The 14,454-nt window shown below is 44.8% G+C and overlaps 1 protein-coding gene across 2 annotated transcripts in view; it reads right to left on the bottom strand.

Annotated features, from left to right (window-relative positions):
* The window catches only part of LOC124622275 (probable basic-leucine zipper transcription factor Q), a 92,061-nt gene extending 77,840 nt beyond the window's left edge, over positions 1 to 14,221 (bottom strand). The window contains exons 1-3 of one of the 2 annotated variants that reach the window (XM_047147941.1): positions 13,898 to 14,221; positions 13,175 to 13,293; positions 12,181 to 13,083 (exon numbers count right to left, since the gene is read on the bottom strand). In XM_047147941.1, the coding sequence (XP_047003897.1) occupies positions 12,181 to 13,083; positions 13,175 to 13,293; positions 13,898 to 13,931 (1,056 nt within the window). In that variant the 5' untranslated portion in view covers positions 13,932 to 14,221. The remainder of the gene's footprint in view (positions 1 to 12,180; positions 13,084 to 13,174; positions 13,294 to 13,897) is intronic. The other variant, XM_047147942.1, reaches the window with a different exon arrangement.
* Between the last annotated feature and the right edge of the window lie 233 nt (positions 14,222 to 14,454).

Below are 14,454 nucleotides of genomic sequence, written 5' to 3'. Positions count from 1 at the left end.
TTGTGCACGTCTGACCTGCTATGGATGGACTCCAGCCTCCACCAGGACGCAGGTCACTGGGCTCGTCCTAAAAGCTCCCGTCACTAGTCGAACGCCACAGTGGTGCACTGGGTCGAGTAAGTGCAATGCTGACGGTGCCACAGAACCATAAACCAGATTCCCATAGTCAAGGTGGGATTGAACAAGGGCTCTGTAGAGATGCAGCAGTGTAGAGTTGGTGTTGCGCAGACAGCAGAGGGCACTGAACTGCTGCCAGAACTTCCGCTTAAGCTGACAAAGGTGAGGAAGCCAAGTCTATCAGGCATCGAAAACCATTCCTAAAAATCAATGTCTCCACTACAATGAGAGGATCATCAGTTAGGTAAGTTTCTAGTTCCAGATGAATGGTACGATGTCAACGGAAGTGCATAACACATGACTTTGCAGCCGAAAACTGGAAGACTTGGGCTAGAGCCCATGACTGCGCCTTGCGGGTGGCTCCCTGTAGGCGCTGCTCAGCAACACCAGTACTGGTGGTGCAGTATGAAATGCAGAAGTCATCTACGTACAGAGAGGGTGAGATGGACGGACCTACAGTTGCTGCTAGACCGTTAATGGCCACTAAAAATAGAGATACTCAATACAGAGCCCCGCAGGACACCATTCTCCTGGATATGGGGGGAATTATGGGAGGCACCAACTTTGACACGGAAAGTACAAAGCGACAGGTAATACTGGATAAAAATTGGGAGCAGGCCTCGGAGACCCCACTCGTATAATGTGGCAAGGATATGATGTCGCCAGGTGGTGTCATACACTTTTCATGAATCAAAATAGATGACAACAAGGTGTTGGAGTCTGGAAAAGGCTGTTCGGATGACAGACTCTAGGGAGACAAGATTATCAGTGGTAGAGCGACCATGGCAGAAACTACCCTGGCATGGAGTCAGCAGGCCATGTGACTCCAGGACCCAACCCAACCGCCAACACACCGTACGTTCCAGCAGCTTACAAAGAACGTTGGTGAGGCTGATGGGCCGATACCTGTCCACATCAAGTGGGTTGTTGCCAGGTCTGAGCACCAGAATGATGGTGCTCTCCCGCCACTGCGATGGAAAGATGGCATAGCACCAGATCCAGTTGAAGATGACGAGGAGATGTTGCTTGTAGTCAGATGAAAGATGTTTAATCATCTGGCTGTGGATCTGATCAGGCCCAGGAGCTGTGCCGGGGCAATGTGCAAGGGCACTGAGGAGCTCCCACTCTGTAAATGGGGCATTATAGGGTTCACTGTGGCATGTAGTGAATGAGAGGACTATCCCTTCCATCTGCCACTTGAGAGTACGAAAGGCGGGGGGGGGGGGGGGGGGGGGGGGGTAATTCTCCAATACAGAGGTGCGAGCATAGTGCTCAGCAAAGTGCTCGCAATCTCGTTTGCATCGGCAGATAACACACCATTTAACAGCAGGAACACCAGTTGGGGTCTGGTACCCAAAAACTCATTTGATCTTTGCCCTGACTTGGGAAGGTGACGTATGGCACCCAATGGCCGAGACGTATCTCTCCTAACACTCCTGTTTACATTGTTTGATGAGCTGGTGAACATGGGGATGGAGCCATTTAAAAACGACAAGGTTTTCCAGGGAAGGGTGCCACTTATGCCGCTGTAGAGCTCACCGATGCTTCTGAATTGCTTCAGCGACTTCTGGCAACCACCAACGGACTGTCTTTCACCGATGGCACCCTAAAGAACGAGGGATCGCGTTTTCCGCTGCAGAAACGATTGTTGTAGTTACCTGCTCAACTACCACATTGATGTTACTATGTGGGGCAGATTCAATGGTGACAGCAGAGGTGGAGGCTTCCCAGCCCCCCTTGTTTAAAGCTCATCTGGGCAGGTGTCTGTGGGCCTAATGCCAGGGCAGTGACAAGAAGATGGGAAAGTGGTCACTACCACACAGTGTCGTCATGTGCTCACCAGTGGATAGACGGGAGAAGGCCAGGACTGCAAACTGAGAGATCAATGGCCAAATATGTGTCATGTGCCACCTGTATTTAAGAGGCACAGGTTGAGTTGTGACAGTAAATTTTTGACATCTCTGCCTCGACCAGTAAGCACGTTGCCACCCCACAAGGGGTTATGAGTGTTAAAATCTTCCAAAAGTAGGAAAAGTTTAGGGAGTTGAGCAAATGGTGCAGCCAATGCGTTCAGGGGTACTGCACCACCTGGAGGAAGACATACGTTGCAGAGAATTATTTCCTATGTCATCCTTATCCTGACAGCCACAGCTTCAAAAGGGGTTTGAAGGGGCATAGGTTCACTGCATACTGAGTTCAGGACATGGACATGGACACAGACTCCACTTGACACTATTATAGTCCCTACGGTTCTTATAATATCCCCTATAGCCATGGAGGGCAGGGATCAGCATTTCCAGGAACCAGGTTTCCTGAAGGGTAATACAGAAAGCATGTGTAAAGCTTAAGAATTGCTGTAGCTCAGCCAGGTAGCGAAAAAAACCACCGCAATTCCACTGGAGGACGACGTTATCGTGAGGCTGGAAAGGTATGAAGCACACAAGGAGGCAGGTTATGCCTCAAGGACACCTGCTGCTGCCAGCAGTTGAGTATTTGTACCCATTTCTATGGTGGAAGAGGCATCAGCAATATCAAGGTCTGCAGGGGACACTAAAATCTTGACCGCATCCTCAGATGCAGAAGTGGTGGTGTTGGGGCCACCAGAGGGTCCTGTTTCTTAGCAGACGACTTCTTCTTAGTTTGCTTGCTCTCTCGCTTCTCTTTGGAGGCTTGCTGGGAAGACTTCTCCGAAGCAGCTTCACGCATGGAGGAAGTCCATGAATCTCTCTGTCCAGCAGCTTTTGGCTCCTTGAGTCACTGGTGAGTGTCCACCATGGCATTAGTGGAGACCTTGGGAGAGAGGTCCCCAAAGGACCCCTTCCACATGAGAGGAGCCAGAGGAGGTCGTTGCTTCTCCAGCGGAGGCGGGGGGGGGGGGGGGGGGGGGGGGGGAGCCCGATATCCCCTTCATTTGGGGGTTGGGGGGGGGGGCCTTGCTCCTGAAAAATATGCTTTGGGAGCAATGGAGGCGGATGTATTCTGGTGGCCCAGAGGGCCCACTGTTCATGGCACAGAGTGAGGAACCGCTGCCACTTGGGACGGTGATGATGGTGTAGCTGCAGCATATGTCAATGTCAATCAAATCGGGTGTAATCTTTCAAATTTAAGTTTAGCCTCTGTGTAAGTCAACCAGTCCAGGGTCTTTTTCTTTTACTCCATAATTTTCCGCTCCTTTTGGAGTACTAGGCAGTCTGGCGAGTAGGGATAGTGGTGCTCTCCACAGTCGATGCAAGTGGGAGGTGGTGCACATGGCGTGTCTGGGTGCAGTGGTCGTCCACAGTCTTGACATGTGGCACTGGAAGTGCAGCGGGAAGACACGTGCCCAAACTTAAAGCACCGCATAGGGGGTGCCTTTTCAGGCAATGAATCACCCTGAAAGGCCAAGATGAAGGCACCGGTAGCAACCCTGTTGTCTTTGGGTCTCCCGTAAACGTGCCGGATGAAATGAACACCACACTTTTCTAAATTGGTGCAGAGCTCGCCGTCAGACTGTAAGAGGAGATCGTGAAGGAAAGTGATTCCCTGAACCACATTGACGCTTTTATGGAGAGTGATGGAAACAAGGAGTATCACTACCACCCAGCTCCAAACTTATCCTCAAGGTCAACAGAAGAAGATGACATACCCCGGACTGACTCTTTGCCCTTAAAAATGTCTGATTGTGTCTGTGTATGTGCGGATGGATATGTGTGTGTGCCCGCGTGCGCGAGTGTATACCTGTCCTTTTTCCCCCCCCCTAAGGTAAGTCTTTCTGAGCTTGAATTTTGTGTGTATGTTTGTGTGTCTATCAACATGCCAGCACTTTCGTTTGGTAAGTTACATCATCTTTGAACCACCTCCTGACAAACGGCAACACAGAGATCATCAGAGGGAATATAAGAACTAGCGAGCTGAGGTACGACGAATGTAGCCTTGGCAGCAACGTCAACAGCCTCGTTTCCTGGCAGACCGACATGACCAGGAACTCACATAAACATCACAGTGGCTGCATCAAGAGTGAGCAAGTGGCAGTTTTCCTCAACTCATTGTACTAAGGGATAGGCGATGTACAGCACACATAGACTTTGAAGGGTGCTAAGTGAGTCTTAGCAGATGACACAACTGAGAAGCCTATGTTGCCGGACGTGCTCCTGGGCCTGATACAGGGCGAAGAGCTCTGCTGTAAATACTGAGCAGTGTGCTGGGAGCCAATTATGAAGGCACACCTGACACCGCAACCAGTCCAAGAGCCATCCATGCACACAAAGGTACTATCTCAAAGATCAATGTGAAGTTTGTGAAACTGAAGGCGATAGAGCGAGGCTAGAGTAGTATCCTTAGGAAGCAAATGAAGGCCAAGGCGAACACGGACTGCCGCACGAAGCAAAGGTGGTAAATTGTTCACACCCATCAGGAAAGTTGGAGGCAGCGTGAAGTTAAGCTGCCAGAGCAAGAGCCAAAAGCGAACTCCAGGAAGGAACAGAGAAGAGGGACGCACCCCATACTGGTGATCACCAGAGTCATTGAAGGAGGCAGCACAGGATGGCTGGCCATGCATGGCAGACAAACGGCATGCATACCTGGCAAGGTGAAGTCACAGGGGTAGGACAGTGGTAATTCAGCAGCTCCTGCATACAGAAGACTCTCGACTGGCCTAGTGTAAAACGTGCCAGTGGCCAAATGGATGCCACGATGATGGATAATATTGAGACAGCATACAAGGGACGGATGTGCAGATGCATAAACAAAGCACACAGTCTAGTTTCGGACAGACAAGGGACCAGTACAAACGGAGGAGGGTGGTTCAATCTGCACCCCATGAAGGGCACGTAGGACATTGAGGGACTGCACACAGTGAGCTGCCAGGTAAGACACGTGGGAAGACCAAGGGTGTTTCCTATTGAGCATGAGCCCCAGGAATTTCATAGTTTCAACGAACGTAATAGCAACAGGCCCAAGATGTAAAGATAGTGGGAGAAACCAATAGCACCACCAAAAATTCATACAAACGATTTTGTAAGTGGAAAAACAAAAGTCACTGTCGATACTCCACGAGTAAAGATGATCGAGATATCGCTGAAAATGGCGCTCAATGATACAGGTCTGTGGAAAACTGCAATAGATGGCAAAATCATCAACAAAGGGGAGTCTGAGATGCCTGGCAGGAGACAGACCATTATAGGGTTAATGGTGATAGCAAAGGGGACAATGCTCAGGACAGAACCCTGAGGCACACCGTTTTCCTGAATAAAGGTGTCCGACAAGGCAGAACCCACACTGGCCTTGGAAACTCTATCTTTTAAAAATTCCTCAAGGAAATGGTACAGGCAACCACGGAAGCCTCATGTGTAGAGAGTACGGAGAATACCATTCCTCCAGCAGGTGTCACAGGCTTTCTCCAAATCGAAAAAGACGGCCACAGTCTGGGATTTCTGCAGAAAACCATTAATGACATACGTGGACAAAGTGAAGAGATGGTCAACTACAGAACAGCGCACTCCAAATCCACACTGCATTCAACAGTAAATTGCGAGACCCAAGCCACCATACCAGTTGGGCATGAATCATACATTCCATCACCTTGCAAGCACAGCTGGCGAGAGAGATGTGGCGGTAGCTAGAAGGAAGGTGTTTGTCCATACCAGGCTTAGTATGGGTATGATAGTGGTTTCACGCCAGCATCTGGGAAACGTTCCCTCTGCTGTACGTATTAATCACAAAGTGCTTGTCCACAAGAGAAAGGTGGTGCAACATCTGAATGTGAGCAGCGTGTGGCCCTGTAGTGGAGGATCAGGATGACGTCAGAGGATTATCTAGCTCCCTCATAGTAAAGGCAGCATTGTAACACTCACCTTCTGAGAAGGGAAGGGTATCACCCGAGCCGAGCCTCCACCGCTCATTTCCAATGGAGGAAGGCAGGGTGATAATGGGAAGAGCTCGAAATTTCTGCAAAAAAGTAGCCCAAGGTGCTGGAGATAGCAATAGGGTCAGTGATGAAATCGTCTGCTACTGTCAGGCTGGAAATTGGGAAATGGCTCGCAGTACCAGAGAGCTGTTGGAGTTTGGCTCACAAGACAGACGTTGGGATGGAACTGTTAAAAGAACTAGAGAATGAAATCCAGCTAGCTTTTTTGCTATCCCAAATAATCCGATGACACTGTACACGCATCTGTTTATAATGAACACAGTTTTCCATCGTAGGATGACTGTTAAAAATGCAGAGAGCAATCACCACACACGAATTGTGACACAACATACTACAGACCGCCAAGGGACTGGGACAGGGCGTGGTAAAGAGCATGTGCGAAAATGGAACATTCTGCGGCAGTAAGGATAACATTTGTAAGATATTCCACCTGGTCATCACAACTGGGGAGAGAAGGAGGAGTCAATCTGCCCGTCAGCCTTAGTAAGGTGCCATTTGGGAGTGCACGAGGTGGGGTAGGAGTCAGTAGGTGGACGGGAAATGGTTGCTTGAGTAGGTGTCAGAGAGAACGGACCACTTGAGATGATGGGCAAGCTGGGCAGTGCGGAAGGATAGGTCCAAATGGAAACAGGTGTGCAAGGAATCTGAAAGGAATGTGGGTGCTCCTATGTTAAGGCAAAAGAAGTTAAATTGATTAAGAAGGTCAGCCAAGAGGGCACCTCTCTGACAGGTTCTGGGAAAACCCCAAAGGTGATGGTGCGCAATAAAGTTACTGAGCAACAGAAACAGGTCAGGTAGCTGTCCAGTAAGATACAGGAAGTTTGTCCTGGTGACGGCAAATGACAGAGGGACATAAATGGTACAAAGGGAGAAGGTCAAGTGAGGAAGAAAGATGCAAACTGCAACAGCTCGAAGACGGGTAGTCAGGGAGATGGGTTGACTGTGATTATCATCCTGTATGAGCAGCGTGACTCCCCCATGAGATGGAATGCCGACCTTGGGGGGAAGGTCAAAACAGACTGGGAAGAAATGCAAAAGATCAAAGAGGTCTTGAGGGTACAATTTCATTTCCTGAAGGCAGAGTAGAAGTAGACACTGGAATTCTAAAAGCAACCATAAATACTCTTTGTTGGATCAAAGGCTGTGAACATTCCACTGGAGGAGAGCCATGAGGAACAAAATGAAGAGGTGTCACCTCGGCGGCTGCAGAGCGCCAGCCTGTGAAGACTCGCTGCTACAGGGCACAGAGGCAGGAGGATCCTGCTCCATGAGGTCCACAGATGCATCGGCTTTCTTGTACTGTTGGCCTGCAGAGTCCTGCACAGAAAAACGGTTGGTGGTGTGCACCAACAACATGGAGACCAGCCGGGCGAAGGTTTCACGTGGCGATGCCATCGAAGAGGATCTTCGGGTCGGTAAAGGAGAAGACCATTTGCCTTTTATTGATTTCTTTAAGCCTTTCTGGATAGTACAGGAAGACTCAGGTGTCGGTTGGCTGGAGGGATGTAGGAAGTCTTAACAGGAGTATTCCTTCTATCCTTTCCGGCCTGCCAGTTGCGTAGTTGCTGACTTCACCACATGAGGCGAGTTTGAAGGTTTGTTGCACAGCTGGACGAGGGGACGGCGAAGCTATGATGACACTGGGCAATTTCACAACCTCAGAGCTGAATTTGAGGTTGCATGTCTGCGTGGCCATGTCCTTCATGAAGTGAAATGTAGCAAGAACAGTAGGCTACTATAAGTGCCACATGGTACATCGCAGGGTTTGCGATAGCCAATAACTTGCAAGCGACCAGGTAAGGAACTTTTTCCTTTACCTGGATCTCCTGGACAGCCCTCTCATCGAGATACACTGGATAATCTTGAGAGGAGACAGCATAGTCACCATTGTAGTTGATACAGCTGAGAGAAGGAGGTGGACAACCACCCTCGAGGGCATCCCTACCACAGGTTACACATTTGGCCGGGTGTCAACAAGACATTAAGAGCGTTGTTGAAATGATAACACTGGTAGCAGCGCATCAGGTTTGGAATGTATGGTTTGACTGTGATAACTTCATAGCCTGCTTTGCTCTTGTACGGAAGCACCAAACTACAAAAGATGAGAAAAAGTGTGAGTGTGGGGACTAAGGTGCATCTATCGTTTTTATCACCCAATGGACAGCAATGACACCCTGATCCGGCAGATATGTTTGGATTTCGCAGGAGGACAGACATGTAGCATGGAAGGGAAAAGATGTTGCAAAGGCTGACAAGCAAGAACCTGTCAAAGTGCGTCGAGACCCCTGGGGGGATGGGGGGGGAGGTCTGTTTAAAGGTATTACGTGCTTTAGAATATATAGGCCAAACCATCTAATTTTGCATAAATTGGACAAGTGAAAAAATTGAAATTTATTTTTTAAGAAATCAACAAGTATAATTTTGCACCATCGTGGAGGTAACAATGTCAAAACTTCATAACTATGAAATGCTATAAAATGAAAACAGAGAGATTTGAGGTAGGCTTATTAATATTTCAGTGAAAACATGTTTGTAGACACAAACAACACAACATACATAGAACTACAAGCATATAAAACTATACGCACTGACAATATTTACCTCAAACTAGGTAATCCAGTTCTCAAAGATGTAGAGAATCAAGTTTTTGGTTGTCATCAGTGATAAATACATGAAGTGGGAGGACCATACCAGCAAATTATTCCATTGTAAGCACTAGCCTATTGAGAAATATGTCTAGGACAGCAAATACACTGTTAACAATGACAGTGTTTGTTGGTAATGAGGATCACCCTGTGGCTAAACATGCCTTGGTGCGTGGCCAGCACATCTTGGCACAGTGTTACACCGTCCGGGTTATCTGGATACTTCCCACTGACACCAACCTATCAGAACTCCGGAGATGAGAACTTGCCCTTCAGTATATTCTCTCTTCCCGTTACTCACCAGGCCTCAACCTCCGCTAATTTCAAGTTGCTGCCCCTCGTACCTCACCTGTCATTCAACCACATCTTTGCCTCTGTACTTCCTCCTCGACTGACATCTCTGCCCAAGAACATCCCCTAGGCTGTGGCTAAGCCATGTCTCCACAATATCCTTTCTTTCAGGAGTGCTGGTTCTGCAAGGTTCGCAGGAGAGCTTCTGTTAAGTTTGGAAGGTAGGAGACGAGGTACTGGCAGAAGTAAAGCTGTGAGGACGGGGCATGAGTAGTGCTTGGATAGCTCAGTTGGTAGAGCACTTGCCCGCGAAAGGCAAAGGTCCCGAGTTCGAGTCTTAGTCCGGCACACAGTTTTAATCTGCCAGGAAGTTTCATCTCTGCCCAACTTCTTTGCATTTACATATGTCTGCCTGTGTCTGCATATGTGCGGATGGATATGTGTGTGCGCGCAAGTGTATACCTGTCCTTTTTTCCCCATAAGGTAAGTCTTTCTGCTACCGGGATTGAAATGACTCCTTACCCTCTCCCTTAAAACCCACATCCTTTCGTCTTTCCCTCTCCTTCCCTCTTTCCTGATGAAGTAACCTTGGGTTGCGAAAGATTGAATATATCAACATACGAGCGCTTTCTCGTTTGATAAGTTACAGCATCTTGTACAAATAAATTCACAAAACTTAATAACATGACTGTCCCTTCACTACATACATTTGCAATAATTATGCACATGAAAGCAAATAGTACTGCATAGTTAAGTAGAGACATGTATGATTACAATATGAGAGACAGAGAGAATTATTACCTGCAGAGGAAATGACTAAAGTTCACCAAAAAAAGGTCCCATAACTGTTGGGCAAATTTTTTACAATAAATTAGCACTCAGAATCAAATGCAATGAAAAGTCATTTGTTTTCATAAATAACTTAAGATGTTATTTTGTATAATCATCTCTATGTAGCCTAAAAGAATATCTGGAAATTTAACAGCAGAGAGGATCTCCTTCAAACAAGAAAGACATCATTAACTGTCTGTATATCTGTAAACAAGGAAGCACAAATATGCAATACACGTACTTCCAATATTGTGAAAAGAATAGGCTGTTACATGCCATATAGTGGAAATGTTGAGTCTCAAGTAAGGGAAATACGGAAGTGTCCGATCCCGCCCGTCTGCTTTGACCCATGACGTCATAAATATGGCGGAAACAAAAACAAACACACACACTTTCCACAAGAAGCCTAATGACACTAACGAGACAAGCGCGGGAAATGGGGTGTTTTGGGTGGGGGGCAAACTAAATATAAACAAATTTAGACGCCTTGCCTAGCTAAAATGTGTAAGTGAAGACAGCCATGCATGAATACCCACCCACCTCCCCAGGGGTCGTAACCCCTGCAACCCATAGAAGATAAAGATGCTTCAGTAGCTGATTAGTGTTATTTGTCTTTTTTAAAAAAAATCTCACGGGATAAAACGAACAGATCAGAAAGATAAATATAATAAACTAAAACAGAAATTGAAGGAAACATAATTAAAATAAGTAATAAGTGTTTTTAAATTTTTAAAAAAAATCTCACAAGATAGAACGAACAGATCAGAAAAGTAAATAAAATAAGATAAAACAGAACTGGAGACAGCCACACCTCAAACCAAACTCCGCGCCGTCATGACGTCACACACGACAACACCCTTACGTCACGGGTCAAAGCCGACGTGTGGGATCGGATGCTTCTGTCGACCCCAAGTAAGCTTTTGACCAAAAAGCCTTCTTTTGACCCCCCTCACCCGCCCCCCCACACTCACTTCAGAAGAAGGCTTTTTGGCTGAAAGCTTACTTGTTTAGCAGTCTTTTTGTTGTGCCTGTCTGTGACTCACCATCTCCACTACAAGGTGAGCAGCAATCTATACTTCCTATAATATTGCCGTTACCCCATCCTGGATTTTCCATACATGTATTTTCTCATTTTGAATCATCCTACTGCAGCTTCCTCTTTTTTGTTTGTTCCAGGTACCTTGGACAGACATGGTGCTACAATGTGATGCTGCCAGAGTACAAGATAGAGGAGATTAGTGACAGCATGGTGCACACTGTAGAACTGAAGCGTAAAACTGCAAAAATGTGAAGAGGGGTGTGTGAATTTCGTGTACACAATGTGTTGTTAGTCATGTTTTTATCTTATTCACCTTCTTAAAGGAATTTTTGTTAGGGTTGCATATTTACCTAAGTGCAATAAATTACATTTTGACTAAATCACATATGTCTGTTTAATGTTATAACTGTATAAATGTAATTGAAACCGTATATCCTGACCACATCTATAGTATGGATTACTGAATAAATAAATACACAAATATGCTAGGTTTCATCTAAATCTGACACGGTGGCTGAGGATTTTTTTTTTTTTTTTTTTTAAGTTGAAGTGACATGGAATGATCCCACGACTGGTTCCAGAACTGCTTGGGATATACTACACACATGCTGGCAAGATTCAGTTCCCCGATTAATAGCCAGAAAGAACCTCTGAATGTTAGAAAATATACCCTTCTGAGTCAATATAAATGTACTACACTTTGTCTGCTAAAATATCCTTAAGGAGACGTGTGTCCTCTCTATTATACCAAATTGGTGTATATGTAATATGAGGTAAGGGTTTTGAAAGAAAGCTGAAGCTCTTATACAACAACACAAAACTATCATGCAAAGCCGAGAACATGTCATGAATAGAGAATTACAAAGCAGTTACCTGCAGCTGTGATGAAATGCTTTGAAGCATGTATGACTGAAATTCAGGTTATTTTTATTTAATTATACATGTGGCAACTGATCCAACACACACCAGGTGTTACCTTCATCCTGTGACGTACAGTAATGATGCTGTCGTGTGCATGTAACGTAATTCACTGGCAAACAGGAATAGAACAATGACTTCTTTTTGCCATCTATATTATGTTTGCAATGTATGCTGTAGAGACCTATGGATCCCAAGCCCGAGGTATAGGGTAGATTGAAAGTTAACAATTTGGGAGAGAGTTGGGGAAGCCAACAAATGTGAATACAAAATCTCAGACCCGCATTCACAAAGTGCAATGTGCATCCAAAATCTGATCACCAATCATATCAAAATGCAAATATTTACATAAAATTAACAAACTTAACTATGAATAGAATTTATCTTACCAAAAACACACAAATATATGTCTGTCTATGATAACTGGCACTAACCTCTAATCCTGTGGAACCAAGACTTGCTGGTCTGCTTGACATTACTGTAGGTGGTGTTGGTCCTCTTCGTTTTTCTTTCAGTTCTCTATCAAGTTCTTTCATAATATCTGGCACACTTTTAGACAGAGCACCATAGCCAGCACCATCCTGCTGGGAGGATCGCTGGTTAGTTGTCGCTTCATTATAACTGTCACCCCATAAATTAGGGTAGTTGACATTAGCACTACTCTTCTGTTGGACTGGTAAAGTTGCGAAACCCCCATCCCTCATCATTCGATAACCTGTGAGGCCATTCAGATGTGGTAGTATAACAGAGTCCTTATTGCTTTCCACCACCATGCCATAGTGTTGAGAAGAGTTGTAGGGCAAAGTATAACAATTAGGCACAGTACTTGTTACTGGTATTGTTGGCTGAAGAACATGAGCCAACTCCTCCATATCATTTATTGTCTTTAATTCAACTGTATCAAAAGGGTCTGAAGTGTCTGTTTCAAAATCTGACAGATTGAAGTGGTGAGAGTGATTTTTATGATGGGTAGTTGTACTGAGGGGCATGCTAATGGGAACTGGGGTAAGTATTGATGCATATTGTTGTAGTAGTTGTTGTTGTTGTTGCTGCTGTTGTGAAGCCTGTTGTTGTTGTTGCTGCTGCTGTTGTGAAGCCTGTTGTTGTTGTTGTTGTTGGCAATGTGAGGTGGAAGCATCAGCACTATTAGCTGTAACACTCACTGATGTAGAAACAGTTGCTGGGACATTCCAATCAGTTTCTCCCTTTGAACTTGCGTCTTTCTTTTCAGCATTATGTTGTTTGATGTTTTCCCTCCTCCTGGATACAAGTTGTTCTTGCAGTTTTCTCCATTCTGCAATCTTTCTAAGCACAGTATTTTCTAAAGAGAAGTCATACTGCAACAAAATTCAAAAATGCGTTAATCAGTATTCTGTTTACAGATATTTTGCAACTGTTTCATGCTGATGTACAAACTAAAATGCTCACCACTTCATCCACTGATGCTAGAGGTGCTCTATTTTGATAGCCAACAGGTAGGTTGATTTTTCTTGGTGGCTTGTATTTTTCACTTATTTTAACAGGAACCCCATCCATAAGAGAGCTGGCTGAATAAAGAAAATATCTCGTAACAGCACCAACGAAAAACATAACACTGCTTGAGCAAAAGTATATTCAATGAATTCAGTGAACACTGAATAGTCAATTTGGAGAATGAAACAAAAATGATCCTTTGAGATGGGCTATTTCCTGTAAGACTTTATAATTTTCTAACCAACTGGGGCTAGAATTAAGTTTTCCAAAAGGTGTCGTTAACAATTACTAATACTTATTATGCCCCCACTGAGATAAAATATAAATTCTAAGATTTTTTCTTGTAGAAAGGAGGAGAGAGGGCGTGGAAGCAAAGGGCATCTAACAGCGGTGCATCATAATCCAAAATTATGAGACGTCAAATGCAATTAACGTTATTCCAAAGGTCACAAGAAAAACATATTTTCGTATGCATTGTGAACGGTGTGTAAATATCACATAGGCCCTACATCCTAGTATAACACGAAGCCACAATATCCAACTCACGTGAAACGTGGTCATATCACTATCTACTTTCTAAGCATCACAATTTATAATGCTGGAATTTATTCATAAAAACTAAGTCACTGTTTGAAATTTTCAATATGAAACTAAACATAGTCAGAAACTAGAAAATACCTTGTTTGTCATTATCTTGTCCATAGTGAGACATGGCAATTTAATTACATCCACCACGAAAGTAATAGTAAATCATTTCCACTAATTATTTGTAGATTTAATCACGAACTTTCAATACTGTACGTTCTCCACTTGTAATTCGCCTTCACTCCTCGATCTAGTTGGGCGGAAGAAAATCTCTTTACCATTACGTTATTAGGAAAAGTAATGCCATCACGTCCAAATCTGGTAACAAAATTTTATGATCCAAACACACGCTAATTAAATTATTGTCTTAAGCAACAGAATGTCATACACGAACGATACAAAACATTTTTCACTCTTCCCAGCTGACATATGTCATCTGTTACGTTAGCAATCTGTGCAACTCTGCAAAATGAATTTCCCTACAATCGATAATGGAAACTATATTTTATTTTCAAAAGTTGTCAGTCTATTTCCATCCGCAGTAATAAAAGAAATAACAAACGACTGAAAAGATATAGGACATTGGTCACTGCGCAGTATATGATTCTATCACTAGACGAAAGTCTTATTACTTTTAATTTCTTAAATGA

Source organism: Schistocerca americana, chromosome 7 (assembly GCF_021461395.2).
Source record: "Schistocerca americana isolate TAMUIC-IGC-003095 chromosome 7, iqSchAmer2.1, whole genome shotgun sequence".
In the NCBI taxonomy this organism is placed as follows: Eukaryota; Metazoa; Arthropoda; class Insecta; order Orthoptera; family Acrididae; genus Schistocerca; species Schistocerca americana.
This window is presented reverse-complemented; position numbering and strand designations above follow the sequence as displayed.